General features: G+C 36.3%; 1 protein-coding gene across 1 annotated transcript; it reads right to left on the reverse strand.

Annotated features, from left to right (window-relative positions):
- Positions 1 to 52: 52 nt before the first annotated feature.
- LOC121366260 lies at positions 53 to 6,348 on the reverse strand. The gene is made up of 2 exons (XM_041490773.1): positions 6,188 to 6,348; positions 53 to 1,399 (listed from the first exon to the last, which is right to left on the reverse strand). The coding sequence occupies exons 1-2, from the start codon at positions 6,266 to 6,268 to the stop codon at positions 830 to 832; spliced, it is 651 nt and encodes a 216-aa protein (XP_041346707.1). The 5' UTR covers positions 6,269 to 6,348; the 3' UTR covers positions 53 to 829.
- Between the last annotated feature and the right edge of the window lie 11,716 nt (positions 6,349 to 18,064).

Genomic DNA, 18,064 nt, shown 5'->3' on the forward strand with positions numbered 1-18,064 from the left:
CAGCAGCAGCAGCAGTAGTAGTAATAGTAGTAGTAGTAGTAATAGTAGTAGTAGTAGTAGTAGTAGTAGTAATAGTAGTAGTAGTAGTAGTAGTAGTAGGAGGAGGAGGAGTATTGCTAGTAATCATATAATCATATATTTAAATCACCATTCAATACAAGAATATAGTATATAATCCCATTATTGAGAAACTGGGGGGAGGGGGACTGAAGTTGAATATTTATTTTAATATTAGTAATAATGCTATAATAGTGCAATGGAAGGCATATAACGCCCACTAATCTTACATCAGTAAGTTACAGTACAGATCCAATAGGATTCAAAACACGATGCAGTTGAAATCCTTACAACTCTTGTTTTTAATTCAAATGTACTTGGTTTGCATATACAAGCATTTTGAAGCCGGACATCACTTTTGGACACAAAATAGTGTTTTAATTTCTCCTGCCAGCTCATCTTTAAAAACTAATTTCCTGGCTTTTGTCAAATTGGCGTCCATCGTGTTTTAAATCTTATTTCGGATCTTTTAAAAGTATCGTCAAAATGATCTTACAAGAATATAAATTCTCTCATATCTCAATGAGCAAAAAATAATTGATTTACTCCACCCCTATCCCACATACCGCATTACTTTTCTGTATTTAATGTCCGCGGTGGGACATCGTGCCACAATCGTTTTGGCTTCATACGCAGAACACATCAAATACCTCAGAATATTTTGAATCAGTTACAGATTTGGTATATGGTACATCTGATTTTAATTCCAATGCGGATAGAGACATTGTCTGTTTGTGACTTGGACATTTAATTACCAACGGAACCATGAGTATCAAATCGTGTTGCTGCTTCGCCGGAATTGCGGGAAGTTGCACGTGCATCCCACCTGCAGAGGTTCCCACGAGGTTTGGTAGACGTATATTCCGTCACGACAGTCGAATCTTCGCAACACGCGGGTGTAGTATATAATCGGTTGGCATGCCAGAAGGGTGGACGTTTTGTGGGGGACGTTGGGGTCGGGGCAATTCTTGCAGCTACACCTCGTCTCCACCAGAGACTTCGGCTTCCGGTTTTCGTCGAAGTTGAGCACGTGGTATGTAGGACACATGGGCCCGGCTTCTCTCTTTGCGAGGTTCTGTAACACGGCACAGCTTCGAGTGTCGTCTAGTGTCTTTATGAGAATGTTGACGTACTGGCGGGGAACGTCCGACAGGGTCACCACGGAGCCCACGAAAGGTTTAATCAGAGAAAAGCTGTCGTGGAGATCACTGGGCAAAGACTGATGAACTTCGTTCAAGTCCGGTTCCTGACATTGACTAGTCGTGCCTTGGCGTGACTTATTGTGGTGACTCCGGGAGAGACAAGGCGGATATTGCGAGAAGATGATCATCAATTTGATGAGCTGAAAAATTAATGTTAATTAATTAAATAAAATAAAAAGTAGACGGACAACACTGAGTATAATAGCTGGAGTATCCTCTAACTCCACCGTGGGGCCTAAATTCACTAAACTCTCGGAACTCGCAAAGCAATGCAGAAAGACATTCAAAGACGATGCTATGACCCATTGTAGATTAAATGAGCCTAACAGAGCTTTATGGATTAGGTTCCAGCTAAGATTCAAGCACACAACTTACCTTGAGTCTTATTCGCAAAACATTTGCGAAAATTCTTGTAAGATACTAGTAGATGCTTAATAGCGCTAAAGAGTGCTTAAGAAAGACCCTCATATTTGAGAATAGGACTAGAGCTAATTACTTAGCGGATGATTATCGCGATTGGGCGTCTAAGGCTTTGCGACTCTGTGCAATAGGTTCGAATCCCGTCAGATTTAACTTTGTGCTTTTATTACTGCTGAAAATTGTCAATTTTGACAACGAAACGGTGGCTAATAACTGTGTATAAACTGCACAAAATCTTACTAAATTTGGTGCAATAGAAATGTTTAGTTTGACCATTGTTTTGGGTCCACTTAAGACATCACAATGTACACGTATGCTGGTGATTAGTACGATAAGAAACAAAATGCTTAACATTATCCCAATTCATCTTGGTTCTCATTCAGCTCAGATTCACGCACACGAATTGCCTTTAGTCTTATTCACAAAACATTTGCGTTGTGTGGACATTGTGTGCGGTTTGCATGGCATTTGCGTCCACGCTAGGTTAACGAGGCAAAACTTCAAAGTCCATAGCTCTTTGCGTGCCCGCCATAGCTTGTAAGAACATTTTGATGGCGGAGGGTGCGGGCCTTGTGGTGGAAATGTGAAACATTATTTATGTTTATGACCACCGTCTCTAATTCTCGTTGACAGGCGTGAGCCAGATATGTTTATAAACATATTTCATGCTATTGTGTGCATCAAGGAAATGTATTTAGCTCGGATCATGGGTGCATCTTGCACCTTTGTCAAGCACGTATTCTGAAACACAGTTACTGCTCAAGCATACTTAGGAATCTAGAAAAAGCAAAATCTCCGATTCACATTAAAATAAAAATATTTTTTGAGTAATACAGAGAGGAAGAAAGGTCAGAAACCGACCATGCTTCTTTTGCTTGGTGATGATGAATTTGTTTTGAAATTTTAAAAGAGTAGAATTTTAATTGAAAGTTTAATATATAGAGAATGACTACACGACTTTCAGTTTAATACCATTATGAACGAGTACATTAGAAAATGGTATCTAGCGAGCGAAACTAAAAGGAGTATAGTATTTTATTTATTACTTACCTATAATTATTGCTTAGAAATCATCAAACATAAGTATACATTCAGAGCAGCTGGTGTTGGGTATCAGCATAGGCCACGCCCACAATCGAGGTTAATGACCCAGATTTTGATTTCACAAATTGTTTATTCGACAGAACTTTTAAAACTGAAACGTTCAGCCAGTCGGTTTTTTGCAAACGTTTACGAGCTATTTTGACTAGTCTCCGAAATGGTCATTCTTTCTAACATGATGTTGCTGGATTTTTTTTGTGCTCGGTCTGGCTGAACTGCACTGTTTTCAGTAAGAAATGTACAAAATCTTACGTCACACTGTGTTGACCCCATTCTCCCTTAATGTGCTGTTAGAATGTATACCCTAGCTTTGTTAAAGAAAACGGTATCTCACAATGTGATGTACGATTTTGTTATTAAATTCCGTTATCTCTCACAGGTATGCAATAAACTTACTTATTATATCACATTTAGTGAAATATCTTAAATATCAGTCAAATAAAAGTGTTATCAGTCACTCAGTGTCAATAACACATTTTAGAGTGAAAATGTCACTATTTCACTCTAAAATGTGTTATCGCCACTGTAGAAAGGGTACCGTAGAAAGTGTTATCTATTTTGCTGCTGGCATTTTAAAAATAAAAGTAAGTTGCCAAAAGTTATATAATAAATAGAAAAATTCATGTTTTTAGTTAAATATGATTTATATCTCATCTCGTGAAATTTCCAATCATATCACACTCGTCGCAAAAACTTCACGAGATGAGATATAAATCATATTTGACAAAAACATGAAATATCCTCAATTTATGACATTTATATATTTGCACAGCTCTTTACACTTTCACATGCTTACGTTTATTGGACACTCAATAGCCGATTTTGTTTTTGTTATTCATGCTCGGTGTTGTTAAATGTTGATGGATTGATTGATTCATCCATTGATTCATCCATTGATTTATTCATTTATGGTATTGGAGGATGTATGAAATTGTGCCTAAATGTTTTAAAAGTATTTAATTGTATCAAATGCTAGAATAATATAAGTATTTTACTGCAAAATGTGTTACTTATTTCACTACAAGTCATGGATTTAACCTTTTTGCATGACAAACCAAACAAATTCAAACATTATTAAAAAAACCCATTATATTGTTTTTTGTCTATGTTGTGTGCTGGTGGAAGCCAGAGTTTAATCATAACCTAAAAGTAAACTGTACACAGGTCAGAAGCCAGCGGGGGGGGGGGGGGGGGGGAGAGGCAGTCCCCCCCGAAAAAAATCCGAAACTTACAGAAAATTATCTTCTTAACTCTTTACTCAGTTGCCCCCCCCCCCCCCCCCCCCCCCCCCCCCCCCCCCCCCAACAACAAATCTTAGCTACGGCCCTGGTACAGTTAGTTGTGTTATTGCACTATGTTCCTTAACTCATGTCTGAAGTCATCTGTCCATTTACGCCTTTGTGGGACCACATTTTAAAACTAGTGCCGGAAGAACTTCTGGGTTTTTAAAGTAAACGTTTCAAATTTTAATTTATTGTTTGAATGTAGCAAACTTCAAAACAAAATGTTTGCTAGGACTTATGCAGATGTTGTTTTCATTTTTTAAATAGTACATTAATATTCAGGCGCGTAAGCAGGGGATGGGTTTTGGAGGTCGACCCACCACCTGCTCAAGCAAATTTTCTACACACACGCGCGCGCGCGCGCGCACACACACACATCACACAGACAGACGCACACACACACACACGAATACACACATTCACGCACACACACACACGCACGCATGCACGCGCACACACACCGACAGACAGACACACAAACAGATAAAACACATACACAGACACAGACACAGACACAGACACATACACCACACACACACAGAGAGAGAGAGAGAGAGAGAGAGAGAGAGAGAGAGAGAGAGAGAGAGAGAGAGAGAGAGAGAGAGAGAGAGAGAGAGAGAGAGAGAGAGAGAGAGAGAGAGAGAGATATCAAACATGTTGCCTGAGATACACACTAATGGTAGTTTCAAATGTAAACATATGCTTATTAATATTATTATCTAATTAAGGATCCGGGACACATACTACACCTATTGAGACAATCTGGATTAGTGGTTAGTGGATAATACTGAGAGAAGACACGGCGTAAATATGGCTTAACCACTACACCACCAAAGCGGATATTTACACCGTGATATTAATAGGTACAATAAGCAAAGAGCGGTTTATTGTAACGGGCTGTATAATATAGTCATAATCGCAACTGTATGATCGTTGTAACAAGAGAGCGAGTTCAGTTACGAGAGGTGCACGATTACGGCGTGTTGTATTTATAAAGCGCAGTCGTAATGCTCAGCCAGGCAGATCAGCTACTACAAATAGTAAAAGCAGTAAAGTGGTTCTGTACTAGATATTCATTGACAGTGGCAGTCATAACCTATCCTATTACTGAGATATGAATATTTCTTTAACGACATTGCGGAAACATTTTTAAAATCCGGTAAATGGTGTCTCACATATGGCTATTTCGAGATTTGTGAGATTATATAACATCAAATTATGTGATTACTGGAAATGGCCTGTGTTCAGTTAGTGGTCTAATGTTTATTCTCACGACAATTTTTGAATGCATTAACCTGCTAATTTTAGACTACACTGTACTTTTGTATCTACTACGGATCTTGAACATACATGTATATATGTATTTAAGAATGTACGTATCACGTATGTATGTATGTATGTATGTATGTATGTATGTATGTATGTATGTATGTATGTATGTATGTAGGTAGGTAGGTATGTATGTAGGTATGTATGTAGGTAGGTATGAACGCTCCTTCTGATCATTGCTGAGTCGTAGCACACAGACTTATCCTGCAATCAATATGTGCCTTTTATGCGTCCGACGTATGCGGTTTTCACGAGCAAAGTATTGTGAACATACTGTGCACTTTTTCAGTTTTACACCAAATTTTGAGTTTTCACATTTTGTGTTAATTGCATGAAAAGATCTTCAATGTAAACTCAGAAACCCACGTTGACATGCGGTAATACACCGTAGCATGTTAAACATATGCATTGATAGATATACATTATATTTGTTTTAGTGTCACATTAAAATCAAATTGCGTTTTCAAAGTGTGTCAGTATATATTATATATATATTATAGATAGACAGATAGGTAAGTAGGTAGGTAGGTAGGTAGATAGATAGATAGATAAATTAAAATATCTTTATTGAATTTGAAATTTCAGTGCATATCTTTAAATTTGTATTGTCTTAAAACATATGTCGTTTAATTAATAATAATCCAGGGCTGATAAGACAGTGGGTAAGTGATTGGTTGGTTACAAAAGCATTTGCGCCGATCGATTTAATTTAAGCAACTATACGTATAACACACCATTAACTATATGCACACACACATGCACACATACATAAATATATATTAAACTCACTCTTACCGTTATATAATGACATATCATCATATTAATGATTAATTGTCCATGAACGTCTACAGAATCTTGATAATAAATAGCTTTCATCTGTCTAGTGTGTATAGCTATTTTAAAACAGGTCTGTGTATAATGTTAATTTACGAGCTGTTGTCATCTTGCCATTGTAAATATCCGTTGTACAGCAAATCTCATATGCTGTCGTCTGAAGGCCTGAATGCATTGAATACAGTTTCAAGTTTCATGTCTCATGTCATTTTGTAATCACTCAACAATAAAAAGTGAGAACTTCCTAGATCTCTTTACAATCAGTCTATAAAACTCGGGCTTGTCGCTGTTAAACAGACTGCCATTGGTTATTTCATTCAGCATGCACACGCATGGTTTAAAAATAGCTGCAAACGATCGCCGCCGATCCCAGTTGTATGCGTTTAAGGCGCGTTTGTACTGGGTTCGAATTCCAGTACCTTCTTCAAAACAGACTGGTGTAACAGCTAATAATCGGTTCATACCAGGCCGTCCAGATAAACTGATATGTGTTGCTTGAGCTTTAAAAGTACTGTGTCAAAGTTGCAATGATGGAGGTTCCCACCACAAATATATATTAATATTTGCTTTCAAACATAAAGTTTATACCTTCAGCCATATGCCTATAAACAATTATCACCAAATAATTTCATTTACTAGTAGAACAAAATATTTTAGGGGGAATCTTGAGAGTTTTATTCAACACATTAAGTTGTTTTCCATAATTGTTTGCAGATAACAGACGAAAAAACAAAGATGGTGACTATGCTATATTTAGCCACAAATTATTCGGGGAAACCCCTCTTGTCGTCCAATACAAGACTTTTTAAAATTATTATTTTTGAAATTATTATAAAAAGATTATGCATGGGATCGATTAATTTGTAGTTATTTATTACAAATAAATGTGAAAACAGCAACATATTGTAGTTTCAACTTTAATATAAGACCTTTAATTTGATAAAAGTATTAAAATAATTAAAATGAAATTCAATGTTAATTAATACAGTATAAGAACTAGTTATATATAAAAATGATACAAATGTATTTTGTTAAAGCAGAAATTCGTAATTCATAAGAATCAGGGACGGGACGTAGCCCAGTGGTAAAGCGTTCGTTTGATGCGCGGTCCGTCTGGGATCGATCCCCGTCGGTGGGCCCATTGGGCTTTTCCTCGCTCCAGCCAGTGCACCACGACTGGTATATCAAAGGCCGTGGTATGTGCTATACTGTCTGTGGGATAGTGCATATAAAAGATCCCTTGCTGCTAATCGAAAAGAGTAGTCCATAAAGTGGCGACAGCGGGTTTCCTCTCAATATCTGTATTGAGTGCGTCGTTAAATAAAACATTTTCTTCCTTCATAAGAATCATATAGTTTAATATTACGATAGTAAAACTAGGAGAGCTTAAACACTGCAAAAAATAGACCAAACACGCAAGCACGCACACATACATGTGCTATCACACGCATTTAATATATTTAATATTTAAAATATTTCAGTTATTAGTATGCACAATTTACCTTTAATTAAACGTTTAAGATAGTATATTATATATATATATCAAGTTCAACAGATACGTGCTATTTTACATGCGATAAGGTGTAGATGTTCTGGTCTACATGTATATAAAGATGTTCAAGTTCATAACACTAACAAATTATGCACTATTGTGGTATGGGGCAAAGGTTAAACCAACACAAAATACAGTTATTATGCGAATCAACCAATCAGAACATAAGTTATTGTCATTGGACGATGCTGATTGGTCTTCTCACCAGGTAGTCAGTTAATAACGACATTATCTAGAGGTCTAAAGGTCCGTTTTCCTAGGGTGACGTGTAGTAACGATCTAGTTTAACCATAGGTAGTGTATGTGTGTGTGTGTGTGTGTGTGTGTGTGTGTGTGTGTGTGTGTGTGTGTGTGTGTGTGTGTGTGCTTGTGGTTATATATTCGTCTTACACTGGGGGAGGGTGGTCGGGGCAATAAATAATCTTCCGAGTTGGAGACAACATCTCCTGCCTTCCCCAACCTCGCTTCTGACGCCTATGGTAAGCATGGCTTATATTTCAATGCTGTTTTCCAGTCTTGGTAACCCAGTGGTTAAGCCATAAGTTACAGGTGCTGGGTTCGAATCTCGGTATCGACTGCAGCACAAGGTGAATGTATAACTCAGTGCGAAGGTGTGAGGTAACAGCACCGACGTCTGTCTGTCTCCCTATCTGTGGACCCTTTGGGCTATTTCTCGTTCCAGCCAGTTCACCACGACGTCGTGGTATATGCTATCCTGTCTGTAGGAAGATGTATATAAAGATATCTTGCTACTAAAGAAATCCTGTCCTTGACGGAGGAGCCGACATGGGCCGACACCTACGCCCATGACAGGCGTGCGCTACAACAGCTTGCTCTGAATGTGCACATTAAGCCCTATGACCTGACCTGCCCTGGCTAAAGGAGAAATATAATGTTTGACATCCAATAGCCGATGATCAATAAATCATTGTGCTCTAGTGGTGTCGTTAAACAAATCAAACTTTAACTTTTTATATTTCTCACTAATCTCTAAACCAAATTAACTGTCGTGAACAAATGTTTAAGATAGATGAAGTGTGTGCCCAGGACAGCGTGCTTGAACAATAACTGGATAAAAGAATGAGAATAAATAAGGTAAATCAAACTATGGATTGTTGTTTAGCTGCACATTACAAGCTATGGTGGAGTCAAAGCGATTAATACACATTCCACGTTTTGCCATTCTTGGAGTGGCTGTCCTAACAACGAGCCATGAGAACAATCGTCACGGTCTATTGAAAACCTCCTTGTGACCATGTCTTGTGCAGAGATACAATCTGGAATACGGTTTGTTTTTGTTTTTTGTCATTCAGATTTACAGCTGGTCACAAGCTCTTTGTGCATCCACACCTAGTGACGTCAAACGACAGGACAGACAATTCCCTCAATCCATAATAACTGAAGCACAAAACTCGGCGAAGGGGTGTAGTTCGAAAATTCATTTGACACGTCTCTGTCTCAGGACATACGACACATTTGAGTTTTATCTGTGAGATATAAGTTAAACTCGGATTAGGGCCATATCCAATATATGGGCTCTGGCATAAGCGCCGTGTAAACACACCTTAAACACTAAATAATTTAAAACTCGAATCGGAAAACCTAACTTCCAGCTTTGACACAGACATACGCAAACAAGCCTACGCTGTGGTCCATCTGCATCAATATTTGAACACGGGTAATATAAACTAAATATAAACGAAGAACACATATGAGTGATATCCGCCAGTTTAGCAAGGTGACGAAGGTTTCGTGCGTTTGCTTTATTGTGAAGATCCTGTTCACAAGATGTTAAAGTTGATCTTAGGTGTTTAAATTACTCGGCGTTTCGTCCCACCCACCCGAAATACAAGCGAGACTTGTTCTCCAGACATGATATGGGCTGTGACGCGGATGTGGGACAAATAAAAGGCCAATGGATAATATATCAGGACTGAAAAGAGTTTCCCAGAACTCGACCCTACCTTTCGAATTGTTTAATAATACATAGATGAAAAGAGTACATGCATAACATTTTATATGGGGAGTTAAAGCAGTAAAAAAAAAAAAAATAATAATTAAAAAAAAAAAAAAAAAAATTAAATATTAAAATAGTAATAATAATAATAATAATAATAATAATAATAATAAATAATAATAATAATAAAACCATGTCCCCTACCGGGCCCAACAAATTTCTGTATCTCCAAAGTTCAAGGGCCATAACTCTGTGAAACATGTGTAAATTGTCTCTCAATATCTTCAGGCATTGAAAAAAAAGTCAGGAAAATAAGTTTCATATCTACTAAGTTCTAGGGACATAACTCTGTGAAACATGTGTAAATTGTCATAAAAGTCAAACTTGATTTGCAACAGAACATGATAAAGCAATATATTTCACCTCAACATTTTGAGGCATTGCAAACAAGTCCGGGAAACAAATTTACGTATCTCCTAGTTCAAAGGTCATGACTGTGAAACATATGTAAATTGTCATGAAAGTCAAACGTGATCTGTAATAGTACCTGATAAAACTATATGCCTACACAAAATTTCAGCGCAATATCTTTAGGCATTACACAGAAGAAAAAACAAACCAAAACAAATTTGCGTATCTCCTAAATTATCCATGACTCTGTCAAAAATGGGTAATTCGTTATGAAAGTCAAAAATGATCTCTAATAGTATATAATAAAGCTATACACAAAATTTCAAACATATGGAAGACTATATGTGGGACAAACGGACGGACGGACAGACGGACAAATAGACATATGGACTGAGATGAAACCTATAGTCCCTTCCGTTTGGACCGGTAGGGGACTAACAATAAAGATTCGACTTACCCTAATGTTTGCAACACGTTCTCGGAAACAGCCATTTTTTCCATTAATTTCAACTTGTAAAAAAAATACGATTTCTAATTTGATTATATACATACCCTAATCTTAACGCGTCTCCCTCACTTTTCAACGCCGGGGGACAGTCTATATAAGCGTCCCCCCCCCCCCCCCCCCCACACACACACTTTTTTGTTTAGCAAAAGCAAGAACAACAACACCACCAACAAAAACAACAGCAATAACAATTTTTTTTTTTTTTTTTTTAAAGTTTAACCACTAATGTGTAGCTTTATGATTTTCATTGACATTCCTTTATATATATATATATATATATATATATATATATATATATATATATATATATATCATTTCTAAATATTTCCAGTATTCTGCAGTAGGTTACTAGTATATTGTTGGGGTTTGGTTTAACACCCACTAGCCGATGTATTTTCAATATTTCGTCCTTGACATTCGTTCTTTCATTCATTCATTCATTCATTCCATGCATCCATCCATGCATCCATTCATCCATCCATCCTTCCTTCCTTTCGTTCATTCGATCATTCGTTCATTCATTCATTCATTCATTCAAATCACTCACTCACTTATTCACTCATTCGTAAAGTTTTCTATTACCCAACATTTTTTTTTTTTAAATACACTAGCATACATGTTACATGCTCAACAAAATACATTGTACTTCTAACACGAACTACACGGCCCACTGGATCGCTATAGAATTAGCTGGTTGTACAAATTGGCGGTAATTTAACCCTGTTCATTCCTGATGTCGGTGACATTGAATTTATCTAATTCACACACCACAGAAATGTGTCCTGTTATGTAGTATATAGACGAAATGTCTAGTTTTAAAGAAGCTTATTTGGGACTTTTAATAAATATAATTTTTCACGGTTTATTTATCTGATGGCATGCTTTGGAATTATATTTCGTTCCTTGTTAGATGGGGTTTTTTTTTCGGATTTTTGTCTAAGGAGGTACGTAATTCAGTGATTTTCACACCTTGTCTTAAAACACAAACCGAGTAGGAAAGAAAGAAAGGTTTTATTTAACGACGCACTCAACACATTTTATTTACGGTTATATGGCGTCAGACATATGGTTAAGGACCACACAGATGTTGAGAGGAAACCCGCTGTCGCCACATAGGCTACTCTTTTACGACAGGCAGCAAGGGATCTTTCATTTGCGCTTCCCACAGGCAGGATAGCACAAACCACGGCCTTTGTTGAACCAGTTATGGATTACTGGTCGGTGCAAGTGGTTTACACCTACCCATTGAGCCTTGCGGAGCACTCACTCAGGGCTTGGAGTCGGTATCTGGATTCAACATCCCATGCCTCGACTGAGATCCGAACCCAGTACCTACCAGCCTGTTGACTGATGGCCTGACCGAGTAGGTGTCTTTGCCTAACCACCAACTTCACCGAGGCTCCCACCCACTTCGCGCTGCGTTAAAGGGACTGTACTCAGTTTGCATACATACACACATACACACACACACACACACACACACACACACACACACATACACACACACACACACACACACACACACACACACACACACACACATACATACACTGGAAATGCTCAGTTCTCTAGTAGTGACAGTGGAGTGAAGTGTTAGTTCCCCCCAGACCGCCATTTTAAAGACTAGTTTAGCTTTTCATTAGGGGCGCTGTGTGATTAGATTAGTCGGTACACCGCCCGCTTAAGGTTCGTGCGTCGTAGGATCGTACTAGCTCAGTGAAACCATTATCTGATTGGGTTTTTTTTCCATCCCAATCAGTACCATAAAACTAGTATATCAAAGGCCGTGGTATGTACTGTACTATCCTGTTGAAAAGTACATATAAGAGATTCCTTGCTGCTGATGGAAAAGTGTAGCGGGTTTCCTCTAAGAAAATGCGTCAAAAGTTACAAACTGTTTGATATCTAACAACCGATGATTAATGAATGAATGTTGTCTAGTGGTGTCGTTAAACAAAACAAACTTTATTTCTTTTATTTTATATATATTAATATAAATAAATAAGGGATATCACCAACACTAACAGGAAAAGCTAACTGCAACCAAAATCCTCGTATATAGTGTCAAATAAATGTTTACCATGTAACTGACATTGAGTCCCATATGACATCTTTATACGTTATGCAGGCATTACTATATAGGTTGATAGTGACTGGAATTTGGTCAACAATACCAAACTAATGTTCCCTTATTTCTTTATTTAAGGTTATTTCCTAATTTACGGTGTTCATATTTATAACAAGCACATGTGCATGGAATGGTGCAAGATTAGGTACGTCCGCAGAAATTTTCTCAGAGGCTAGCAAGGCATGTTGGCACATAATATTAAAGTATATGCATGGTCAGGCATGGTTAAGTAAGTTAACATTTGGGGAAGAAGCTGATATTGAGATCTATGGCGCGAATCGCCCGGTTTTCTACGGGGGGTTGGGGGCATGCTTCCTGGAAAAATTGAAAACAAAATGTTCTGAAATTTTTCTGTAAAAAATATCATTACAAATGCTGAGAAATGCCTCACTTTTTAAATGTATTGTTCACAATATATAACATTTGTATACAAGTGTATATGCTGTATACACACATACTAGTCATGATTGTACCAAATGATGGTTCAAATGAAATCATTATTTACAATGAAATCAGTATAATCCAATCAAATAATTCGTCACAATGACAATCGCAAATAAGAATAAGAAACAATGGAATTACTATGTAGAACTGTGTATTAAAGGCGCAGGCCCTAGTTAGAGTCTGTGAATATTAACACTAAGTTGAGTTAATCTGCAGAGCTGCAACACACATTTAGATAAGGTTATAACAGAGAGAAGCTAAAGTCCGTGGTGTTTAAACAGAGAAATATCGTTAAAACATAACTAGAGCTTGTCTCGATAATCGTTACTTTTCAGACGAACGTACATTTTGGGATGTTGCAAAAACCTGGATGATTAGAACCACTTCAGGTGTACGAAAATTAATATTCTAAATAATAAAATGTAAGTACTTCTAATTTAAATTATAAAACAAACCGCGCTTTAATAGTAAAAACAATACGTCGTAGTGTTTAAAAACTAGGTCCTGTCACTCTAAAACGTTTAGCTAACTTAACTCTGGTTTGATTCATTAAATTTTGGTAGTAGTTACGTCAATTCTAGAGGGACATGGGACACGAAGTTTGAGAACTTGATGTTCTAAACAGCAGTTTCCTGCTTTCTGCAAGTAAAATTCATCATGGCAAATGTTGGTAAATGCCAATATTTTAAATATGTAAAGCTGACATATACTTCAACTGGCGAATATTAAGTAAAAAACATTCACGTCTACAACAAAGTGTGGGGGTGGTGGGTGGGTGGGTGGGGGGATGGGGTAAAGTAATATAGGATCTGCCCCAGTTACACCAAAGGCAGTTTGTAAATTAAATTCGATACTTCCTCGTGTTATGCCATTATGTATTTCACTATAATATATTATTTAATATTATTTTATTTTATTTTATTCAGTTAATTTTGTTTCCTTTCATTTATACTAATTTATATTTAATTCATTAATGTTAATTATAATTCGAAAATGTATTATTATTGTAAAAATGATTTAATACAAGATAGATAGATAGATAGATAGACAGACAGACAGATAGATAGAGAGATTAAGTTAAAAGTTTTATTTGTTTAACAACACCACTAGAGCACATTGATTTATTAAATATCGGGTATTGGATGTCAAATGTTTGGTAATTATAACATATAGTCTTAGAGGAAACCCGCTGCATTTTTCCATTTGTAATAAGGGATATTTTATATGCACCATCCCACAGATAGGATAGCACACACCACGGTATTTGATATACCAGTCGTGGTGCACTCGCTAGAACACGAAATAGCCCTATTGGCCCACCGACGTGGATCGATCGTATATCGACCGCTTTGACACTATGCTACCCTATAGATAGATTAAGACAGGACTGTCGCTATATTAAAAAAGTAATGTTATATTAAAACGATCAATCTTTTTTCCCCCGATTTAAATACCGATTGGATAAGTACGTTTACAGTCACAAACATTTGTGAATGACTCAATTAATTTTGTCTTGGTATTCCGGGCTCAAAGACCGATGCATTGTCATGCACCTCTATAATGGATAATGCTAAAACTCTTCTTGTTAAAAAAAACTTTCAGTGCAAATAAATATGTTGCTCTTTTCAACAAATTTCAATAAAATTGCTTATGGCTTAAATATTCCTCTTGTATATATTTGAAGGCAACTGCTTGAACACATACGGTAAAGCAATCGCGCGTGTAAGTTCAGCCTTTAGCCTCCGCCTACTTTATGTATCCATGTTATACATGTAGTAACATTTAGGTCCTATCTTAACTGGCCACAGTCCACAATTATTTACACTATATACATGTTTATATGTAGCATTAGTGGCTATAGCACTTTTATTAATATCTGTAGGCCCATGAACTGTTTGTATGCATCTCTGTCTGCCTGAGGACAATACATCCTGACAGGGTCAGCTCCTGTTGTCCAGCTCTTTCTCCCAGGATACTGGTTTAAACAAACACACCCTCTAAACCTGGCCGGAGTACACCCATTTTACACAAAAAGCACTACTTTTGCATGTGTCGGAATTATAACAAAAAGGTCTCCAATGTCAACAAGTTGCACATGTCTGCAAACTACATGGTCTTCCCCAGTGGTTACCACTTCAAAGCTGTCTGTCATGAAATAATCACAAACAGCAGATTACTTGCGCGGACATATTTCCCAATAACTGTGATCTGAAGCCAGCTGTACCAGAACTAATTATGTACCTAAACTAGAGTCGGATTCAGTGGGGACCAGGGAACACATCTCCTACATTCAAGTGCCTCTTTCCTTTGATTATATTCAATTTGTTTCCCTTTTCACGAGTTGGTCCATATGACTTTTTCTCTTATTTCCCACTCCCCCCCCCCCCCCACCAACAAAAAAACCCCACCCCGAAAACAAAACAAATCTTTTTTAAAATCTGGATCTGGTTTTGGTAGATATATATATATATATATATATATATATATATATATATATATATATATATAAAGATGTGATATGGGCATAACACTTAATAACATGTTTTATGAGCTATATCGTTATTCATTATAGAGTACCTTCCTAATTCATCGATTCCCGTTTGACTTATACAGATTGAACATGATGAAATACGTCAATTTTTTTTTTTTTCTTTTAACATTTCTCATCTCTTATCTCAATGTATTTAAAGGGACATTCCTGAGTTTTCTGCATTGTAAGATGTTTCCGACTAATAAAATATTTCTACCATTAAACTTACATATTAAATATATTTTCTTGTTTAGAATATCAGTGTCTGTATATTCAATGTGCATCTGGTTGTCTTAATATTTGTAAGAAGCCCAAACTGGATTTGGTCTTCAAATAATTTCGTACGTACGAAATTTTTTTTTTTTTAGGAAATAAGATGAAATTTAACTTAGTACAAATATTAGAACGATCAGAAACACGTTTAATATACAGCCACTAATAATTTATGCAGAAAAAATATATTTGATATGTAATTATAATCGTTAAACAGTCTCTGTTAGTCGATAACATCTTAAAAATTGCAGCATACTCAGGAATGTCCCTTTAATACTATTGAAACTTACCATCGCGAAAAGGCCGAAGGACATGTTGTATTCTGAACAGGAATCTCTTTCCTCAAATTGGTATCTGGCTGGATTTTCTCAAATATATGAGAATACATTTTCAAAGATCTATACTTATAGGTATATCATACAATTGTCTCCACACTTCCCCCGGAAGTTCCCCGGGTACTACAATTTACATTACGCCTACAGTGGTGCAATATTAATCACATACGGACAAGGAAAACTCCAAACAAATAAAAATAGGTCGGTGGGGTATTGTGCCTAACCTTGTGACTACGATAACTAATCTAGTGTGAGTGTCGCTGAGAAATGTTAATAGGCTCATGTACGTCAAAATTCATATCGCTCTTCTGTTCTTTACTAATGCAAAAATTAAAAAGATAACTGAAGTTTTCATAAACGCCTGTTTTTGCAATAGTAGTTTTCGTAAGCATGGCAGCTGTCTATGCAACTCATAAGTCTCGTAATTTTAAAACACAACCTGTATTTATTTATAAAGCAAATGCTAAGGTATGCATATTTGAACCTTAATTAGATGGGGTTTCTTAAACAAACAACAACAACAACAACAAAAACAAATTAACTTTTATCAGGAATACTTGTGCTAACACGTCAAAAGAACAGAAATAAGTTAGTATGAGTATTATCAGGGGAATTATTTTACTTGCAAATATTATTGTACACATAACAAAATGCGTTATTTCCTGAAGTGATCGACAATGTTTTCATATTTCTAACCGACTGCTTCCTTTGACGTGTTCGACCAATCAGAACAATAGATTTATAGATCCACGTTTCTCATTGGTCGTCAGGTACAAGATATTATCATACCTGACATTAACAGCTTATCCCAAAATGCTATTCATTAATGCTTGTGACCGTAACGTGCCTATTCAATCAGTATATGAACAGGAAAGGGGGAAAAGGGACTGTTTCTTTTGAAGTATTTTTTATATGCCTTCATCAATGAATAAATGAATGAATGTAGTTTTTATGTGTCGATATACAAAGCAAGGGGAAAAGGTTTGTGAAAAAAGACTAATCCAATTTTATAGGTTTACTCTGCGCTTTCCCCATAGACACATTTGTTTTGTTTAGAAGAAAGCAAAATCGCACCTATATACTAGTATCCATCTAGAAAAAAATATATCCTGAATCCCAGACGACAAATTTCGACAAAGTTACTCCTTAAATGATTATTTGTTTAAATTTGAATTCGAAATTTTATTACAAAGAAAAAAATAGGAAATCTGTTTGTGCTTTTGTTGTTTCTAAAAAGCATTTGACATGATATCCAGAAGCTTCCAGGCCTTGACATAAATTTTTTTGACATAAGTTTTTTTAAATTAAAAAAGAGAAAAAAGCAAAATGTTGTTTTATGGTGGATGTTTGTTTTCAAATCATGAGCAATATACTATGAAATATACAATTATGAAAACTACATTATAGCCCTTAATGAACAAATTCAAATTCAAACTCTTTATTACTTTAAGTTTTTACAACTTATCAGCATTATACAAACATAAACATAAAATAAATACATAATGTACAGGATAATGGTGGATAGTGATTTACCTCATTGAATACATAATACATACATACATACATACATACATACATACATGTACACCCATACACACGCACGCACACACGCGCGCACACACACATATATACACACACACACATACACACACACACACACATATATATATATATATATATATATATATATATATATATAT

Source organism: Gigantopelta aegis, chromosome 3, assembly GCF_016097555.1.
Source record: "Gigantopelta aegis isolate Gae_Host chromosome 3, Gae_host_genome, whole genome shotgun sequence".
NCBI lineage: Eukaryota > Metazoa > Mollusca > Gastropoda > Neomphalida > Peltospiridae > Gigantopelta > Gigantopelta aegis.